General features: G+C 53.3%; 1 protein-coding gene across 2 annotated transcripts in view; it reads right to left on the bottom strand.

The window, feature by feature from the left end:
- Window positions 1–15,280, bottom strand: part of KDM4B (lysine demethylase 4B) — a 73,013-nt gene extending 57,733 nt beyond the window's left edge. For both annotated transcript variants that reach the window (XM_084221361.1, XM_084221362.1), the window contains exons 1-5: window positions 15,182–15,280; window positions 5,670–5,820; window positions 3,024–3,199; window positions 1,943–2,057; window positions 483–676 (exon numbers count right to left, since the gene is read on the bottom strand). In XM_084221361.1, coding sequence (XP_084077487.1) covers window positions 483–676; window positions 1,943–2,057; window positions 3,024–3,199; window positions 5,670–5,810 — 626 coding nt within the window. In that variant the 5' untranslated portion in view covers window positions 5,811–5,820; window positions 15,182–15,280. The remainder of the gene's footprint in view (window positions 1–482; window positions 677–1,942; window positions 2,058–3,023; window positions 3,200–5,669; window positions 5,821–15,181) is intronic.

The raw sequence follows: 15,280 nt of genomic DNA, 5'->3' as shown, positions 1-15,280 counted from the left end.
AACAGTGTTGAAAAATGCTTTACCATCACGCCAAAAAATGACCATGGAAAAGTAACCTTTTCACTTAACTTGTCCCTGGAGCTGTGAACATATTTATGTATTTAAATAATGGAAATTTGAAAGTAACAGATGTTTCCTGCCTAGAGCACAGTGCAAGAACAACAGTGCTTCACTATTACAGTGCCTCTGAAGCATCCACACATTCCCATCCCCATTTGCTCTCCTGTGCATTAGTTTGCAAAAATCCCCAAGTGCTGAAATCTGGTTTTAATCGTGATGTCAACAAGTCTCCCTAATCCTGCTGAAAGTCAGGAATTAGGCCTCTGAGCAAGCCAGCATGAAAGAAAGTGAAATTGCTTTTAAATGTAAAGTAGGAGGGAAGAGGAGAGAAAAAATGGGAATCGAGAGATTAGGCAAACCTGATGGGATTTGGCAGAGCTGGGGAAAGGCTATTTTAGTGGTGTCCAAGAGCCCTCACTTACCAGGATTTGGGCTCCCCAAAATGCAAGTAGTTGATGCTGTAGAGATCCATGTCCTCCGTATGCCAAGCAAAAGTTGTCTTCCACATGCCAAAGTAGAGGTAGGGAGTGTTCACCCCCTCGATGATGATGCCACACTCGTGCTCCACCATGTCCAGGAGGGTGTTCAGGTTGCCAATGTTCCACTCGTCCACGTCCTGGAAGCCAAGAGCAATGGTTTGAACTGGGAATGCCAGCAGCAAGCCCAGCCCCCAGCTCCCTGCAGGGCCTCGGGGGCAGCTGCTGGGGCCACCTGCATTAACTGAACACCCTCTGCTGCCAGGAAGGTTTCCTTGGTGCTCCTGCAGCCTCTGAAGAGGCTCTGGCACTGTGCAGCACCCCAGCAGTAATTAACTGTTCTGGTAGTGACCACAGCACACTCTCAGGGTGAAACACACTCCTCCCACATCTTCTTCCCCTGGTCAGAAACAGCCCAGTGTGGCCAAAGGGGAGAGCCTTCTCCTGAGCCCAGAACTTCAGGTGAAACCAGGAAAGCACCTGAGACCAGCTGTGCTGGTGCCTGGTGTGTCCCACCCTGACCACAGCAGGGGAAGGATGTGACACTCCCACCCAAGCCCCAAATCCCCTGCACCCTGCAATGTGCATGGCTCTGAGCACCTCAGATATCTCTGCTTATCCTAATTAATCCCATATTAAACCACACTGATAATAAAAGGACACTCATGCATTCACACACAATCAGAACACACTCCAAAAAAAACCACTTCCCACTCAAAAGAAAACTACAGAGGAAGAGATTTAAATTATCTGCCTAAAAAGAGTAAGAAGAGAGAAACCTTTATCATTTACAGAATTACTTGAAGCAGAGGATGAAATTTCACCATGGAAAAGCTTAAACAATTTGAATTGTAAAATAATTCAGTGTGCAGGTGCATTGTATCCTAATGGAGCTGCCTACAAGGAAAAGATCCAAATGCAAATAATTTAAAATCCAATGTAAATAATTTAAAATCCAAATACAAATTATTTATGTTAAGACTCGAAAAATATTTTTGATGTAGCACCATTTCCTTGAAATGCTGGTTTTCTCTGGCTTTCTAAGGAGCTTCAGCAGAAATCTCCATTTTATTCCTTTAAAAAAGAAACAAAACCCAAGGTATAGACAATTTTTTGCCACAGTCTGCAAAAGAATTTGTTTAAATCACACTTTTCCTCATTTTTCTACTAAAAGTCAGCTTTTCACAGCTTCCACTGACTATTATCCTGAATCTCAGGGGAGATTCAGGATAATAGTCCCACTTTTTAGTCCCCCTTTTGTAATGAAAGGAAAAACACCAAGGTAGTGAGGTTTTTAGGGTGGTTACATCAATGAAATTCTGAATTACTGCTCCTCAATGAGAAAAGCACAAAAAGGAAGTCAGTGTCCGTGTCTGAAACAAATGAAGGAGAAGCACTGCACTTACTGCATCATACAGGGAGCCACTGATGTCAGCCCCATAGATGGGGGACACAAAGGTGAGATTCTTCCAGTACTTGCGCTCCAGGTCCTCAAAATCCTGGTGCCGAGGGGTGCAGTACCTGCCAGGGAACACAGGCATGGGAGGAGTCCTGGGAGCAGCCAGCACAGCAGCTGGGAGGGTGCAATTCACCTTTCATTCACAGAATTGCTGCCTTTCCACCTCTGCACAAAGCCTCTGGGGCAGGCTGGCTGACAGGACGGGCAGCACCGCATCCCCACCCCATGGAGACGTGAGGTGAGGTTATCCCACAGCTCTCAGCTGCCAGGAAAACTCCACAGCTGATTATCCTGGAATGGGCTGCCTTGGAAGGGAACTTCAATCCCACCCAGTGCCACCCCTGCCATGGCAGGGACACCTCCCACTGTCCCAGGTGCTCCAGCCCCAGTGTCCAACCTGGCCTTGGGCACTGCCAGGGATCAGGGGCAGCCCCAGCTGCTCTGGGCACCTGTGCCAGGGCCTGCCCACCCTCCCAGCCAGGAATTCTTTCCCAATATCCCATCTCAACCCACCCTCCTTCAGCTCAAAGCCATGACTGCGTAAACTCAGTCCTAATTGAAAGCCAGGGTCCTCCAGAACCGTGGAGAACTCCCGACTCTGGAACCAGGAGGAGACTGCAGCTGGCACATCCCAGCTGATGAAGAGCCCTGCAGAGCCCCAGGCACTCTGGAAGAGACTCGTGTCACCAGTCTCAGCCCAAGCACCCCACGGTATTTGGATTTCTGCCCCAGCCATGGAACAGCTTTTCCAGAAGAGCCAAGAGATCCTTTTTTGCTCCCAAGCCATTCTTTTCAGGAAGATTCTCAGCCAAATGCTGACCTTGAACAATCCTTCTACACCAACTCTCAGAAAAAGCTCTGAGATACACCAAACCCACCAAGTCACAAACTTGTTTGAGACTCAAGGAAAAGCAGTTTCCCCCCAAATGCCCCACATTTAATGTGGCTGCATTTTCTCAGCAGCTAGCTTTGGGAAGGAAAAGCTTCCAGGAGCTCCCCACCCCGCGCGGAGCCCCGCAGGCACGCACTTCTCGCTGTTGGCCAGGCGCCGGTACTCGCCCACGGTCATGGGCTTCTTCTGGATGTTGTACTGCGTGAAGAGCCCCGACTGGCCCGTCACCACCTGCTGGATGGGAGCCGGGATCACCATGTCATCGATGTCATCGTACGTGCGCCGCGGCTTCCACTCCTTGGGGGGGATCACCTGAAAGGGGCAGAGCCGTGGAAGTGTCACTGACTGCAGGGGACAGAGCCGTGGAACTGTCACTGACTGCAGGGGACAGAGCCGTGGAACTGTCACTGACACTGCAGGGGACAGAGCCATGGAACTGTCACTGACTGCAGGGGAGAGAGCGATGGAACTGTCACTGACACTGCAATGGGGACAGAGCCATGGAACTGTCACTGACACTGCAGGGGACAGAACTGTGGAACTGTCACTGACACTGCAATGGGGACAGAACCGTGGAACTGTCACTGACACTGCAGGGGACAGAACCGTGGAACTGTCACTGACTGCAGGGGACAGAACCATGGAACTGTCACTGACACTGCAGGGGACAGAACCATGGAACTGTCACTGACTGCAGGGGACAGAACCATGGAACTGTCACTGACACTGCAGGGGACAGAACCATGGAACTGTCACTGACACTGCAGGGGACAGAGCCGTGGAACTGTCACTGACACTGCAGGGGGACAGAACTGTGGAACTGTCACTGACACTGCAATGGGGACAGAACCATGGAACTGTCACTGACACTGCAATGGGGACAGAGCCATGGAACTGTCACTGACACTGCAGGGGACAGAACTCTGGAACTGTCACTGACACTGCAAGGGGACAGAACCATGGAACTGTCACTGACACTGTAATGGGGACAGAACCGTGGAACTGTCACTGACACTGCAATGGGGACAGAACTGTGGAACTGTCACTGACACTGCAATGGGGACAGAACTGTGGAACTGTCACTGACACTGCAGGGGACAGAAACATGGAACTGTCACTGACTGCAGGGGACAGAACCGTGGAACTGTCACTGACACTGCAATGGGGACAGAGCCATGGAACTGTCACTGACACTGCAAGGGGACAGAACCATGGAACTGTCACTGACACTGCAATGGGGACAGAACCATGGAACTGTCACTGACACTGCAATGGGGACAGAGCCATGGAACTGTCACTGACACTGCAATGGGGACAGAACCATGGAACTGTCACTGACACTGCAGGGGACAGAACCGTGGAACTGTCACTGACACTGCAATGGGGACAGAACCATGGAACTGTCACTGACACTGTAATGGGGACAGAACCATGGAACTGTCACTGACTGCAGGGGACAGAACTGTGGAACTGTCACTGACACTGCAGGGGACAGAAACATGGAATTGTCACTGACACTGTAATGGGGACAGAACCGTGGAACTGTCACTGACACTGCAATGGGGACAGAAACATGGAACTGTCACTGACACTGCAATGGGGACAGAGCCATGGAACTGCCACAGACACTACAGCCCTGGGTTTGGGGGGCACGAGGGGCTCCACTTCCCCTAGAGGGCTCTGAACTGGCACAAAACTGACCTGGAACACTCAGATTAATCCTACAAGTCAAGTCATTTCTTTACAGTATCTGGAAGTCACCAACAAGCTCTATTAAAATAATCTCCCTAGCAGAGTCCTGGAAGGTAATTGCTTGTACACTTGAGTGGACAAGGAAACATTCCACAGAGAGCTCTTCATCAATAGCCAGCTCTCTTTAGAGCAGCAATAAACCCAGTAATTGACCTGTGTTTTAGAAGAAATAAGAATTATTCCATGGCTAACAGCTTTATTTCTCCACTGTGCTTTATTAAGGCCAGCTAAACACCACTCCTAACAAGTCCTTGTCAGAGCAAATGATCTCATCAGCCTGTGCTGACATGGCCACAGAAATACCCTTTCTAACCACTTAGTCCTGGAGTTTTCCAAGCAGTTCTGTGTCAGAAGCTTCACATGAAGAGGATGCTGGGCACTGCTCAGGCTCCCCAGGGAATGGTCCCAGCCCTGAGGCTGTCAGAGCTGCAGGAGCTCTCAGGAGTGCCCAGGGTGGGATTGTTGGGGTGTCTGTGCAGGGACAGGGGTTGGATTGGATGATCCTCACAACTCAGGACACTCCATGGCTCTACAAAAGCCCTGCAGCTCCTCTCCTTTCCTGTCTCCATAACCAAACCAGAGAGTCCAAGTACAGTGTTCCAAAAACCACACCATGCTCAGCTCCATGAACACAAACAAGATCTCATGCCCTCGGAAGGCAGCTCCACCTCCCGAGCAGCCCTCACCTGGCCCAGCCCTCACCTTGCCCAGCCCTCACCTGGCCCAGCCCTCACCTTGGCCAGCCCTCACCTGGCCCAGCCCCTCACCATGCCCAGCCCCTCACCTTGGCCAGCCCTTCACCTTGCCCAGCCCTCACCTGGCCCAGCCCTCACCTGGCCCAGCCCTCACCTTGCCCAGCCCTTCACCTTGCCCAGCCCTCACCTGGCCCAGCCCCTCACCTTGCCCAGCCCCTGACCATGCCCAGCCCCTCACCTGGCCCAGCCCTCACCTGGCCCAGCCCCTCACCTGGCCCAGCCCTCACCTGGCCCAGCCCTCACCTGGCCCAGCCCTCACCATGCCCAGCCCTCACCTTGGCCAGGCCGGCCCGGTGGGCTCCCTGGGACTCCATGAAGGCGATGAACCTGCCGAAGTCGCGGAACTCCTCCAGCGAGGGCCGGAAGGTCATGATCTTGCAGCCAGGGTTCTGCGGGCTGGGGTTTTCCGACCCCATCGCTCCAGTCCTGCACACACGGGACACGGGAAGGGAAGGGCAGGAAAAGGGACCGGTTAAAACCTTGGGTTTCTAACTCCCAGCTCTGAGGAGTTCCGCAGAAAGCCCGCAGAGATTTTTCATTTCCTCCCGGACTCCCGCAAGGGGGATTTGCAAGAACGACCCTCTGACACGGACACGAGGAGCTCCCGAGCAAAAATCCACTTAGTCAGGAACTCCTGACACCAGGAGCACCCGAGAGCCCAGAGAGGGGCTAAATATAGACCAGGGGCTTAACATCTGCCCCCAGTGCAGCAGAGAAAGTGGTGCCTCACCAGGATGGTGTCACAGAAATAACAACTCCTCACCACCTTCAGCTTTGTCAGTGTGCACAACTTGCCACCCCGCCAGTTTTCCACCAAAATGCTTCACCATTTTCTGTTTAGGTTCAAACCCAACAGCTTTCCCAAATTTGGGGTTTTTTCATGTGCTAGACTACACTAAAAATTATAAAATTAAGGGTTGTTTTTTTTTTATGTAGCTTCATTACACTTTGCATTTGCAATGTACATAAACAGAACAAAGTGTCAGGCAAGTCTTACAAGAAATGCATACACACAACTCCAAAACATCCAAAACAAACCTTCAAACGTTCAGGATGAAATCACGATTTTTAAAATAGACTTTTTAAAGGTTATGCTGGAAATCTGCAAGGGATATTAAAAGGTTGTAGTGGCATTTCAGCTGCAAACATCCCCACGAAGGAGTTCTCCACGAGGAGGAGCTGCAGCAGCTCCACACTCTGAGCACTCACGAGATGGCAGTGCTGGGCTGTGGAGGATGAACTGCAGGGAAACAGCTCCTGCCAGGCTTTCACACGGAAAAAAAGCATTTAAAGTGCGTTTAAACTGATTTCAAAGCAGCCAAGAAGTATTGCAGATGCTCCTGGAAGTACTCAGAGTGTTAGGAAAACACAAAATGAAGCAGGGAGCACTCCCGGCTCTGGGTTTGAATGGGTGAGTGTGGCACAGAACTCGCCCCAGACATAGCCAGTGCTCCCAGCTCCTGGAACTAAAACCAGCTAAAGTGGGCAGACCCCACACCCAGGGCACCAAGGTTTCATTTTAACTGGGTAAAACTTTTCATTTCAAAGGCGCATGAACAGTTTCGAGTGAAATTTTAGAAGCCAGAAAACATTAGAATTTTACACAGTAACTTTTATGCAAATTTGTTTCAAAACAAGGATCTGCAAGTCTTACATCCTTCCCCAAGGAGTCTTTAAAGGAATTGTATGCAGAAAATCACAGTTTCTCACAGGCAGAAAAGCCCTTCCCAAGCCAGGAGCCAGAGACGCAGAACCCAGCCCAGAATAAAATCAAACTAGGAATCCCATTATTGCAGGAAATCACAGAGCAAAACCAACTGAGGGAGAAAAATACCATTTCACCCCCTTCACCCCAAGATGCTTCCCGTCTCCAACAGGAATTGTCACAGCTTGGAAACAAAAGGGCCATTTAAGCCACCCCTGCATCCTCAGGGCGGCCCTGCCCAAGGAGATGGCCAACCCTGCCAAGCAAGGAACAAGAACTGCCTTTTGAGAACAAACCCTGCTGCTGCAGGGGCAGCGCTGCAGGAGAAGCAGCAGACTGATCCGTGCCTGGGGGAGCCTTTCCTGCACAAATGTTCTGCAGGAGCACAAGGAGGAAATCCTGGGATGAGCCGGGGGAGCTGGGTCCCATCTGCCGGAGGTTTGCTCAAATCCCCCCGAGAACGGGGCTGAGCCGGAGGGAAAGGGGCTGCAGGGAGGGGGGACAGGGACAGAAACCATCCCAAAGCCTGCCACAACCTTCTGGGAATACTGGGGCTATTTTTGGGCAGGGTCTGGAAATGCCAGGGCCCGGGGGGAGCGGGGAGCCCCGGCAGGAGCTGGCTCAGGAGTGAATTCCACCCTGAGCAGGAGCCCTGCCAGCACCATCTGCTCCAGAGAGGCTTCCCAGGATCTGCAGCTTTACCCACAGCCAGGGCAAAACAAACAGCCAAAGCCAGGCTTTATCCCATCCTTCCCTCAAGATTCTCTCACTAAATTCCAATTTTTAGTCAATAAACTCAGAGCAAAGAGTGAAAATACATGCTCCAGTAAGGAAGGGAGATCAAAAACTGCTTCATGCAAAGCTTAATCAACTAATTAAAGGATAAAACTACTTCCTGCAAAGCTTAATTAATTAATTAAAAGGTCTACTGCCTCAATACAAGCAGCATCACCTGGCACCCTGGAATTCTTTAGTCCAGAGACAACAAAACACAAAATTTTTCCACATGCAGTCCTATCTGAAGAACACTTCAACACCTACCCTAGACAATGTACATTTAGCTAATCAAACCAATTAAGCTATTACAATAAAATGGCCCCAGGGCTCATGGGAGGGGGGGAATCAGGTCCATGACCCCAGTGAGGTGTGGGAGCTGGGAACACCCAGGCCCGGGGAAAGCTTGGGGAGAGGAGAATTTCTGTCCCAAGTGCTTCCCACGGGGCAGCACCAAAGTGTTTTGGGAAAGCAGTGCCAGGACCCGTGGCCAGCTCCATCCCAGGACCCATGGCCAGCTCTGCCCCAGGATTTGTGGCCAGCTCCATCCCAGGACCCATGGCCAGCTCTGTCCCAGGACCCGTGGCCACCTCAGTCCCAGGATTTGTGGCCACCAGGACCCATGGCCAGCTCTGCCCCAGGATTTGTGGCCAGCTCCATCCCAGGACCCGTGGCCAGCTCAGTCCCAGGACTCGTGGCCAGCTCTGCCCCAGCTCCCAGGACCACACAGCACACACAGCCAAGGCAGCAGGACAGGGCTGCAGCTTCATCTGGGATTTTCAGGAGATGGCCCCAATTAAGCAGTGCCCTAACGAGCTGACAGCATCTCTGGAAGGTTCCAGAGCAGGATCTGACTGTTCTGGGAACACTGAGAGCCCCTTCCAGCCCTGGCAGGGCTGCAGGTGAGGGCCAGGGGGGAACAAACACTTCTCTCAATACTGAGAAGGATTCTGCACTCAGAGCCCCCACCAGCTCCTGAAGAGTGGAGGTATTTGTCTCAGCTGGATACATTCTGTTTCTTTGTGAGAGAGTAACAACCTGAAATATTATGAAAACCTTCTAATTTTCAACCATTGTGAGGAAGCACAAAAACTTGTCTCCAGAGGGATGATCTCGGTGCACACAAAGAACTGAGTTTTAATTTCAATGACTTTTACAGGAGACGTTTCCCTTCCAAAACTGATGAGAACCGAGGCACTTCTGCGGCTGAAATCCTGCGCCTGTTGACTGAAACCTTTGTACAGCACAGAAAAAGTCCAAGACACCCAGCTGAGATCAATGGCTGGAGCTTGCTACAGGACTGACAGGGCTGGGAATCCTTCCTGCAGGAAAAGGGTTGGGATTTTCTGAGCAGTTCCTGCTGCTGCCCCACTGTTGATCTCCTTCCCCTCTATTCCCAAGAATCACATCCCAGCACTTAGACAAACAAAATGCAAACTTTTAAATTTGAAGCTTGCTGTTGCTCAGCCCAGTTTTAAACAACTGTGCAATTACAGCAAGGATCTAAACTAACATCTTTCCCTCCAAAACATTTATAGATTCAATTCATCACATTTTTAACATTCAAATTGCTTTGAGTTTTGTACATCCTCCATAAAGGCTAAGTAAACACAACAGAGGAAATATTTGGGAAAGAGGAACAGAGACAACAGGGATGAAGATCTACAGTGCTTGGGATGTGACAAATTGAGAGTTATTTTCTATTAAATTTTACACTCCACAAGACTCCTCCACAATTCCAGATCCTCCTGTACTTGAAATCAAGCAGCATATGTAGCTCATTAAGGGAAAATAAAATTTTCCCCCAAAACACCCTCTTTGCTGTAGAAGTGCACAGTTACTCACACACTTCTCTAACAACAAAATTATTTAGTCACAAGCAGTATTCAAAAGGGGAAAAAAAAGTGGTTACATTTAAGAGCAATAAATCTGGATGACTTTAAAACAGTTTGTTATTGCCTGAGGCAAGGTAGTTAACATGTAATGGTTATTTCTGACTAAATCCAGATCAGAACCTCAAAAACTCAAAAGTCAAGATAAACTCACCCTAAAACCACCCAAATCCGTTCCCAAAGCACTGCTGGGGCCCAGCCTTCCCAGGGACTGCAGGAGGCTCAATTTGCTGCATGGCACGAGTTACCTCTGCTGCATTTATTATCTCCACTGCATTCACTGCAAGGCTTCAGGAGTCTTTCAAAAACAACTTAAACAAGTATTGTAAAAGGCACTTCACATGGACTGAGCCACGGAATCTGAACAGGAATTCCAAGTTTTAGCCCATGGCACCTCAATCCAAGGCAGCAGCACTGCAAATGTTAAAAATAAAGTATCCCACAGCCTTTCTTCCTACAGGAAAGGACGTCAGAAACCTTGCAAAGCAAGCAGGAGCCTCCTGCAGCAGGTAACACTTTAATAAGGACTCATTCCCAGTTTTCCTTCCACAACCCTGCCAGAATAGAAAGCCTGGAGTTCCCAGCAACTTCTCTAAGCTCCTTTAGATTTTTATAACAAAAGCCCTCATCAAATGGAGCTGTCGAGGCGTTTTTAACCACCCTGCCCATACAAAAGGAAGCCCCGGGCTGGTTTTGTGCCCGAGGCAACGCCCGGGCTGAGTGTGACACACTGACCCACTTCCAGCTGCCAGCACATCCCGGGAATGCTCCCGAGCTCGGGCAGAGGAGCTGCGAGCCTGGCACAGCCCTGCAGAACTGCAGCTCACCTGGACAGGTAACCCAGACACCCCCAGGAACCCCCAGGCACCCCAGCCTGCAGCACAGCCCTGCAGAACACCTGCCCAGGTAACCCCCAGGAACCCAGGTAACCCCCTGGCTCACCTGCCCAGGTAACCCCCAGGAACCCAGGTAACCCCCTGGCTCACCTGCCCAGGTAACCCCCAGGAACCCAGGTAAGCCCCTGGCTCACCTGCCCAGGTAACTCCCAGGAACCCAGGTAACCCCCTGGCTCACCTGCCCAGGTAACCCCCAGGATCTCAGGTAACCCCCTGGCTCACCTGCCCAGGTAACCCCCAGGAACCCAGGTAACCCCCTGCCTCACCTGCCCAGGTAACTCCCAGGAACCCCAGCCCCTTCCTGGTTTACCTGCCTAGGTACCCCCAGGTCCCCCAGCCCCTCCCCAGCTCACCTGCCCAGGTACCCCCAGGCTCCTCACCTTCCCCCAGGCTCCTCCCAGCTCGCACCCATTTCACACCTTCCAGCCAAACCTGCAGCTCCGGGAGTGACAATTCAAAGCCTAAATTAACCCCAGAGCTTGGAGGTGAAATGAGACAATTTGGATCTCTCCCAGCTCTGTTTTATCCAGGTCTCTCTGGAAGCTGCAGCTCCAAACTTGACACACCCCTCCCAGGCAAAGCTGTGCTGCTCGTTCTGCCAGCAGAACTGAGATCAAATATGGGAAACTTCATAAAAACTTCTTATCTGCACCAAAACCTCACCAAAGCCTCTCCATTGCCCTGGGCTGTATCCAAAACTGTGAAGGAACCTCAGAAAACCTCAGAAATCACCTCAGCCCCCCACCACCCCCCAACATTCCCTTCTTGGGCCATATTCCAAAGCAGGATTTCCAGGAGATTCAGGAACAAAAGGACAGTGTGTGTTCTCTGAGGAACTGGGCCTTGTTCATGAGCCTTACAAAGCACAAAAATAATGAAGCTTCAGGTCACTTCTGCCATGAGTGAGGCACACCCAGACCAAGGAAGGGCAGAACACAAAAGTGTTCTCCTGTGTAATCCAGCAAGAGCAGGACTGAGGAGCTGCCTCATCTATAAAGGAGAGTGATTGACCCTATGAAAATATAAATGAAAATAAGCCGTGGTAATTAATTAATTAAGCCGTGGTAGCAAACGGCTCTATCCCTAAGCTGTGACAAGACAGAACATACTTGGTGCAGAACAAAGGTTAAAAAGAGAAAATCTTATTAAGCAACAATCAGTTTAGTGGAGACCACTGAAAAGGGAGAAACACCTTTCTCATACCCCAGAGTGATAAGTCATTAATATCCCCCAGCCTGTGGGAAATGACAGGATTTCTGCCAGCCTTCTGCAGCATCCAGGATTTCAGCTGCTACTGCAAACGGACAAACCCCCCTGAATTCTTCAGCAGACGACAAATAATTCTTTCCAGCAGCGCCCCGTGCAGCCCCGGAGGATCCCTGTGGCATCCAAAGCCATTAAGCAAATCCCTCACTCGTGGTGACACATTTAGCTGTCATCCATCTTTGCTATTAACAGATGCTCCAGTGAAGGAACGTGCAGCAGCACGGGCTGTGCAAACCCTTCCCCACAGCACACCCCGAGCCCTGGTGAGTCAGGAAGGGGAAATCCACCGGTCCCGAGCCCTCCTGACTGCCCAGAATTAATTAAGGAACACCAAGTTTCTCCTGACTGCCAAGAGCTTTCCCTCCCTGCTGCCTGGGTGGCTCAGCCTGCAGCTCACAGATGATTTCTGCTCTCAGTGGATTGCCTGCTCTCAAAAATGAGACTGAAACTTGCAAGGTGAATCAGAGCCTCCTGATGCTGACACCGTTTGCTGGACATCCCAGGAGGAAATAAAACACAAGCCTGCAAAAATGTGAAATCCCCACAGAGCCCTTGCAGCAGGGCTGGCCAAACTGGTTCTCCCAACCCACATCAAATTTCTTACAACCTTTTATATGGAAATAGCTCCGAGTATTCAGGAGCTGTCTGTATTTTGGGTGCTCTAAAACACCTGCAGAGCTGTGGAACTCCCACTTTATCTGCTAAATCTTTCCCGGGTGCATGACAGGAGTTGAGAACAGCTCCCAGTGAGAGCAGCAGTGTCAGGAAACACGTGAGCACTTCCCACGACCACTGGCCAGGATTATCTACAGGAAAGGGCCGGGATTCTCCCTGAAAGTCAATTCTGCTCTTGACTTCCCATCAAAAGCTGGTGAAACCTCTCATTTATTTTTATTTATAAAAGCCCAGGTTCATCCTAAAGCCAAACCTGGAATGTGACACCTGTGTACTCTGGGTCTTTACCAAAGTGTTCTGACTTACTGACAAAACTGACTCCTTCTATATATTTTATATATATTTAAATATATTTTATGTCCTTTTGTATATCTGTTACATACTTCACACATCATGTTTATATATAGGACCATATATATTCTGGTCCCACGGGACCAGTCAAGGGAATTATCTTTTTCCAATCAGCATAAAAAGAACAATCCACCACAGAGTGTTAGACAGAATTTTCCTGTCAGAAGATGCTCCAGTGAATGTTTCATCTGTGAACATCAGCCCTGGAACAAGGAATCTCTTTATATCCACCTACATCTCCAGAGCATAGGAGGAACTCCTGCCTCTCATGGGACAGGAGCAGCTGTGGATTCCTTCAGGATTCCTTCAGGATTCCTTCAGGCACTGCAGGAGCTGGTCAGCCCGCCCCAACTTCCTTCTCTTGTTACAGGGAAGCCCAAGAACCGGGAACTTGCTGTCACAGAGCAATTACTGCGTGCTCCAACAGTTACTTGATGCAATTGCTGAAATGTAACTGTAAGTTTGAGTTCCTAGATTTAATGTTTCCCTGACTCTGTGAATTTCAGTGAAACAGGAAAAGGAAAGTGACGAGAAAAAAGCAAAAGTTCCCAGGAAATAAGCAATGTTGTGGGTGAAATGCTGCCAGGTTTCAGATGGACGGAGCTGCTTAAAATTGACTCTTTTTGGTTAAAGGAAACTTAGTTTTGGGAGGGTCATGCTTGCTGGCCCAGCTCAAAGGAGTTACGGAGCACAGATCCAAGGTCCCAGGGCAGAGCAGGGCCCAGCCCCTGCAGCAGCTCCATCCCCAGGCAAAGGGAGCAGGGATGGAGCCGCACCTGACCGGTGCCTCCATCCTTCAGTACAAAGGGGCCCAAAGCTGCCTCCCTGCAACACCCCGGCTCCTGAGCCCCTCCAAAGCCAAGAACCACCTTTGGGTGAATCCCAGAACGTCCCGAACTGGGAGGGACCCACAGGAGAACCCGGGGCAGCCCCCGGCCCTGCACAGACCCCCAGCAATCCCCCCCGGGCACCCCGGGACCATTCCCTGGGCAGTGCCCAGCACCTTGCCCTGAGCCCCACGCCGGGCCCCGGCACCGCTGCAGCCCCCAGGGAAGGGTTTCCCGAAGGGCTCCCCCCGCACCCCATCCCTCGATCTTCCCTGCAGCGGGCACCACAGCCCGGCCACACCGACCCCGCAGCTCCCGAGGCCCGGGGCTGTGCCCGCTGTCCCTGCCCGGGGCTGTGCCCGCTGTCCCTGCCCGGGGCTGTGCCCGCTGCCCCGACCCGGGGCTGTGCCCGCTGTCCCGGCCCGGGGCTGTGCCCGCTGTCCCTGCCCGGGGCTGTGCCCGCTGTCCGGGCTCCGGGCTGTGCCCGCTGTCCGGGCTCGGGGCTGTGCCCGCTGTCCCGGGGCTGTGCCCGCTGTCCCGGCCCGGGGCTGTGCCCGCTGTCCCTGCCCGGGGCTGTGCCCGCTGTCCCGGGGCTGTGCCCGCTGTCCCTGCCCGGGGCTGTGCCCGCTGTCCGGGCCCGGGGCTGTGCCCGCTGTCCCTGCCCGGGGCTGTGCCCGCTGTCCCTGCCCGGGGCTGTGCCCGCTGTCCCGGGGCTGTGCCCGCTGTCCCTGCCCGGGGCTGTGCCCGCTGTCCCCGAGGCTCCGGGCTGTGCCCGCTGTCCCGGCCCGCGGCTGTGCGGGGTCAGCCCGCACACACGCACGAGTCCCACGGGAACGGCAGAACCGGGAGAGCGGCGCCGCGGCCGGGCCCAGACTTTGACAGCGCCGGGGGAGGAAGGCTCAGACAGAGCAGCCCGGCCCCGGCCGCTGTCACGTTCCGGCCCCCGGTTTTCCCAGCACCGAATCACGGAGCCAGCGGCAGCTCCCGCTCGCCCCCGGCCCCCGGCCCCGAGCCGAGCCCCGGGATCGCCATTTATCGCCGCGTGTGGCCCGAACCGCCGCGGGCGGTGAATCCCCGCGGGCAGCCCCGGCTCCGGGCACCGGGACCCGCGGGGCCGCCGCTGCCCGGGGGTGCCACCCACACAAAGCGCGGCGGGGCCGTGCGGGGCCGTCCGGGCCGGCCTGCGGGGGAGGCCGCGCGGGGGCCGCGGGCCCGGAAGGGAGCGGCGGGGCCGGGGCCGGGGCCGGGGCCGGGAGCGGCGGGGCCGGGGCAGGGGCCGGGAGCGGGCCCGGCGCCGCGGGGGGCGCAGCGCGGGGCGGCGGGGCGCGGGGCGGCTGGGGCCGGGCCGGGCCGGGCCGGTGGCGGTGCCGGTGGCGGGGCGGGGGCGCGGTCCGGCCGTACCTGCGCGCGGGGCCCTCGGCGGCGCGGGGGGCGCAGCGAAGGGGGGGCGCCCAGGCGAGCGCAGCGCCCCGCGGCCACCACCTGCGCCCGCCTCCCCGC

Source organism: Fringilla coelebs, assembly GCF_963513975.1.
Source record: "Fringilla coelebs genome assembly, chromosome: 24".
Taxonomy (NCBI): domain Eukaryota; kingdom Metazoa; phylum Chordata; class Aves; order Passeriformes; family Fringillidae; genus Fringilla; species Fringilla coelebs.
The sequence above is the reverse complement of the archived record's forward strand: the minus strand, read 5'-3'. Positions and strand labels throughout refer to the sequence as shown.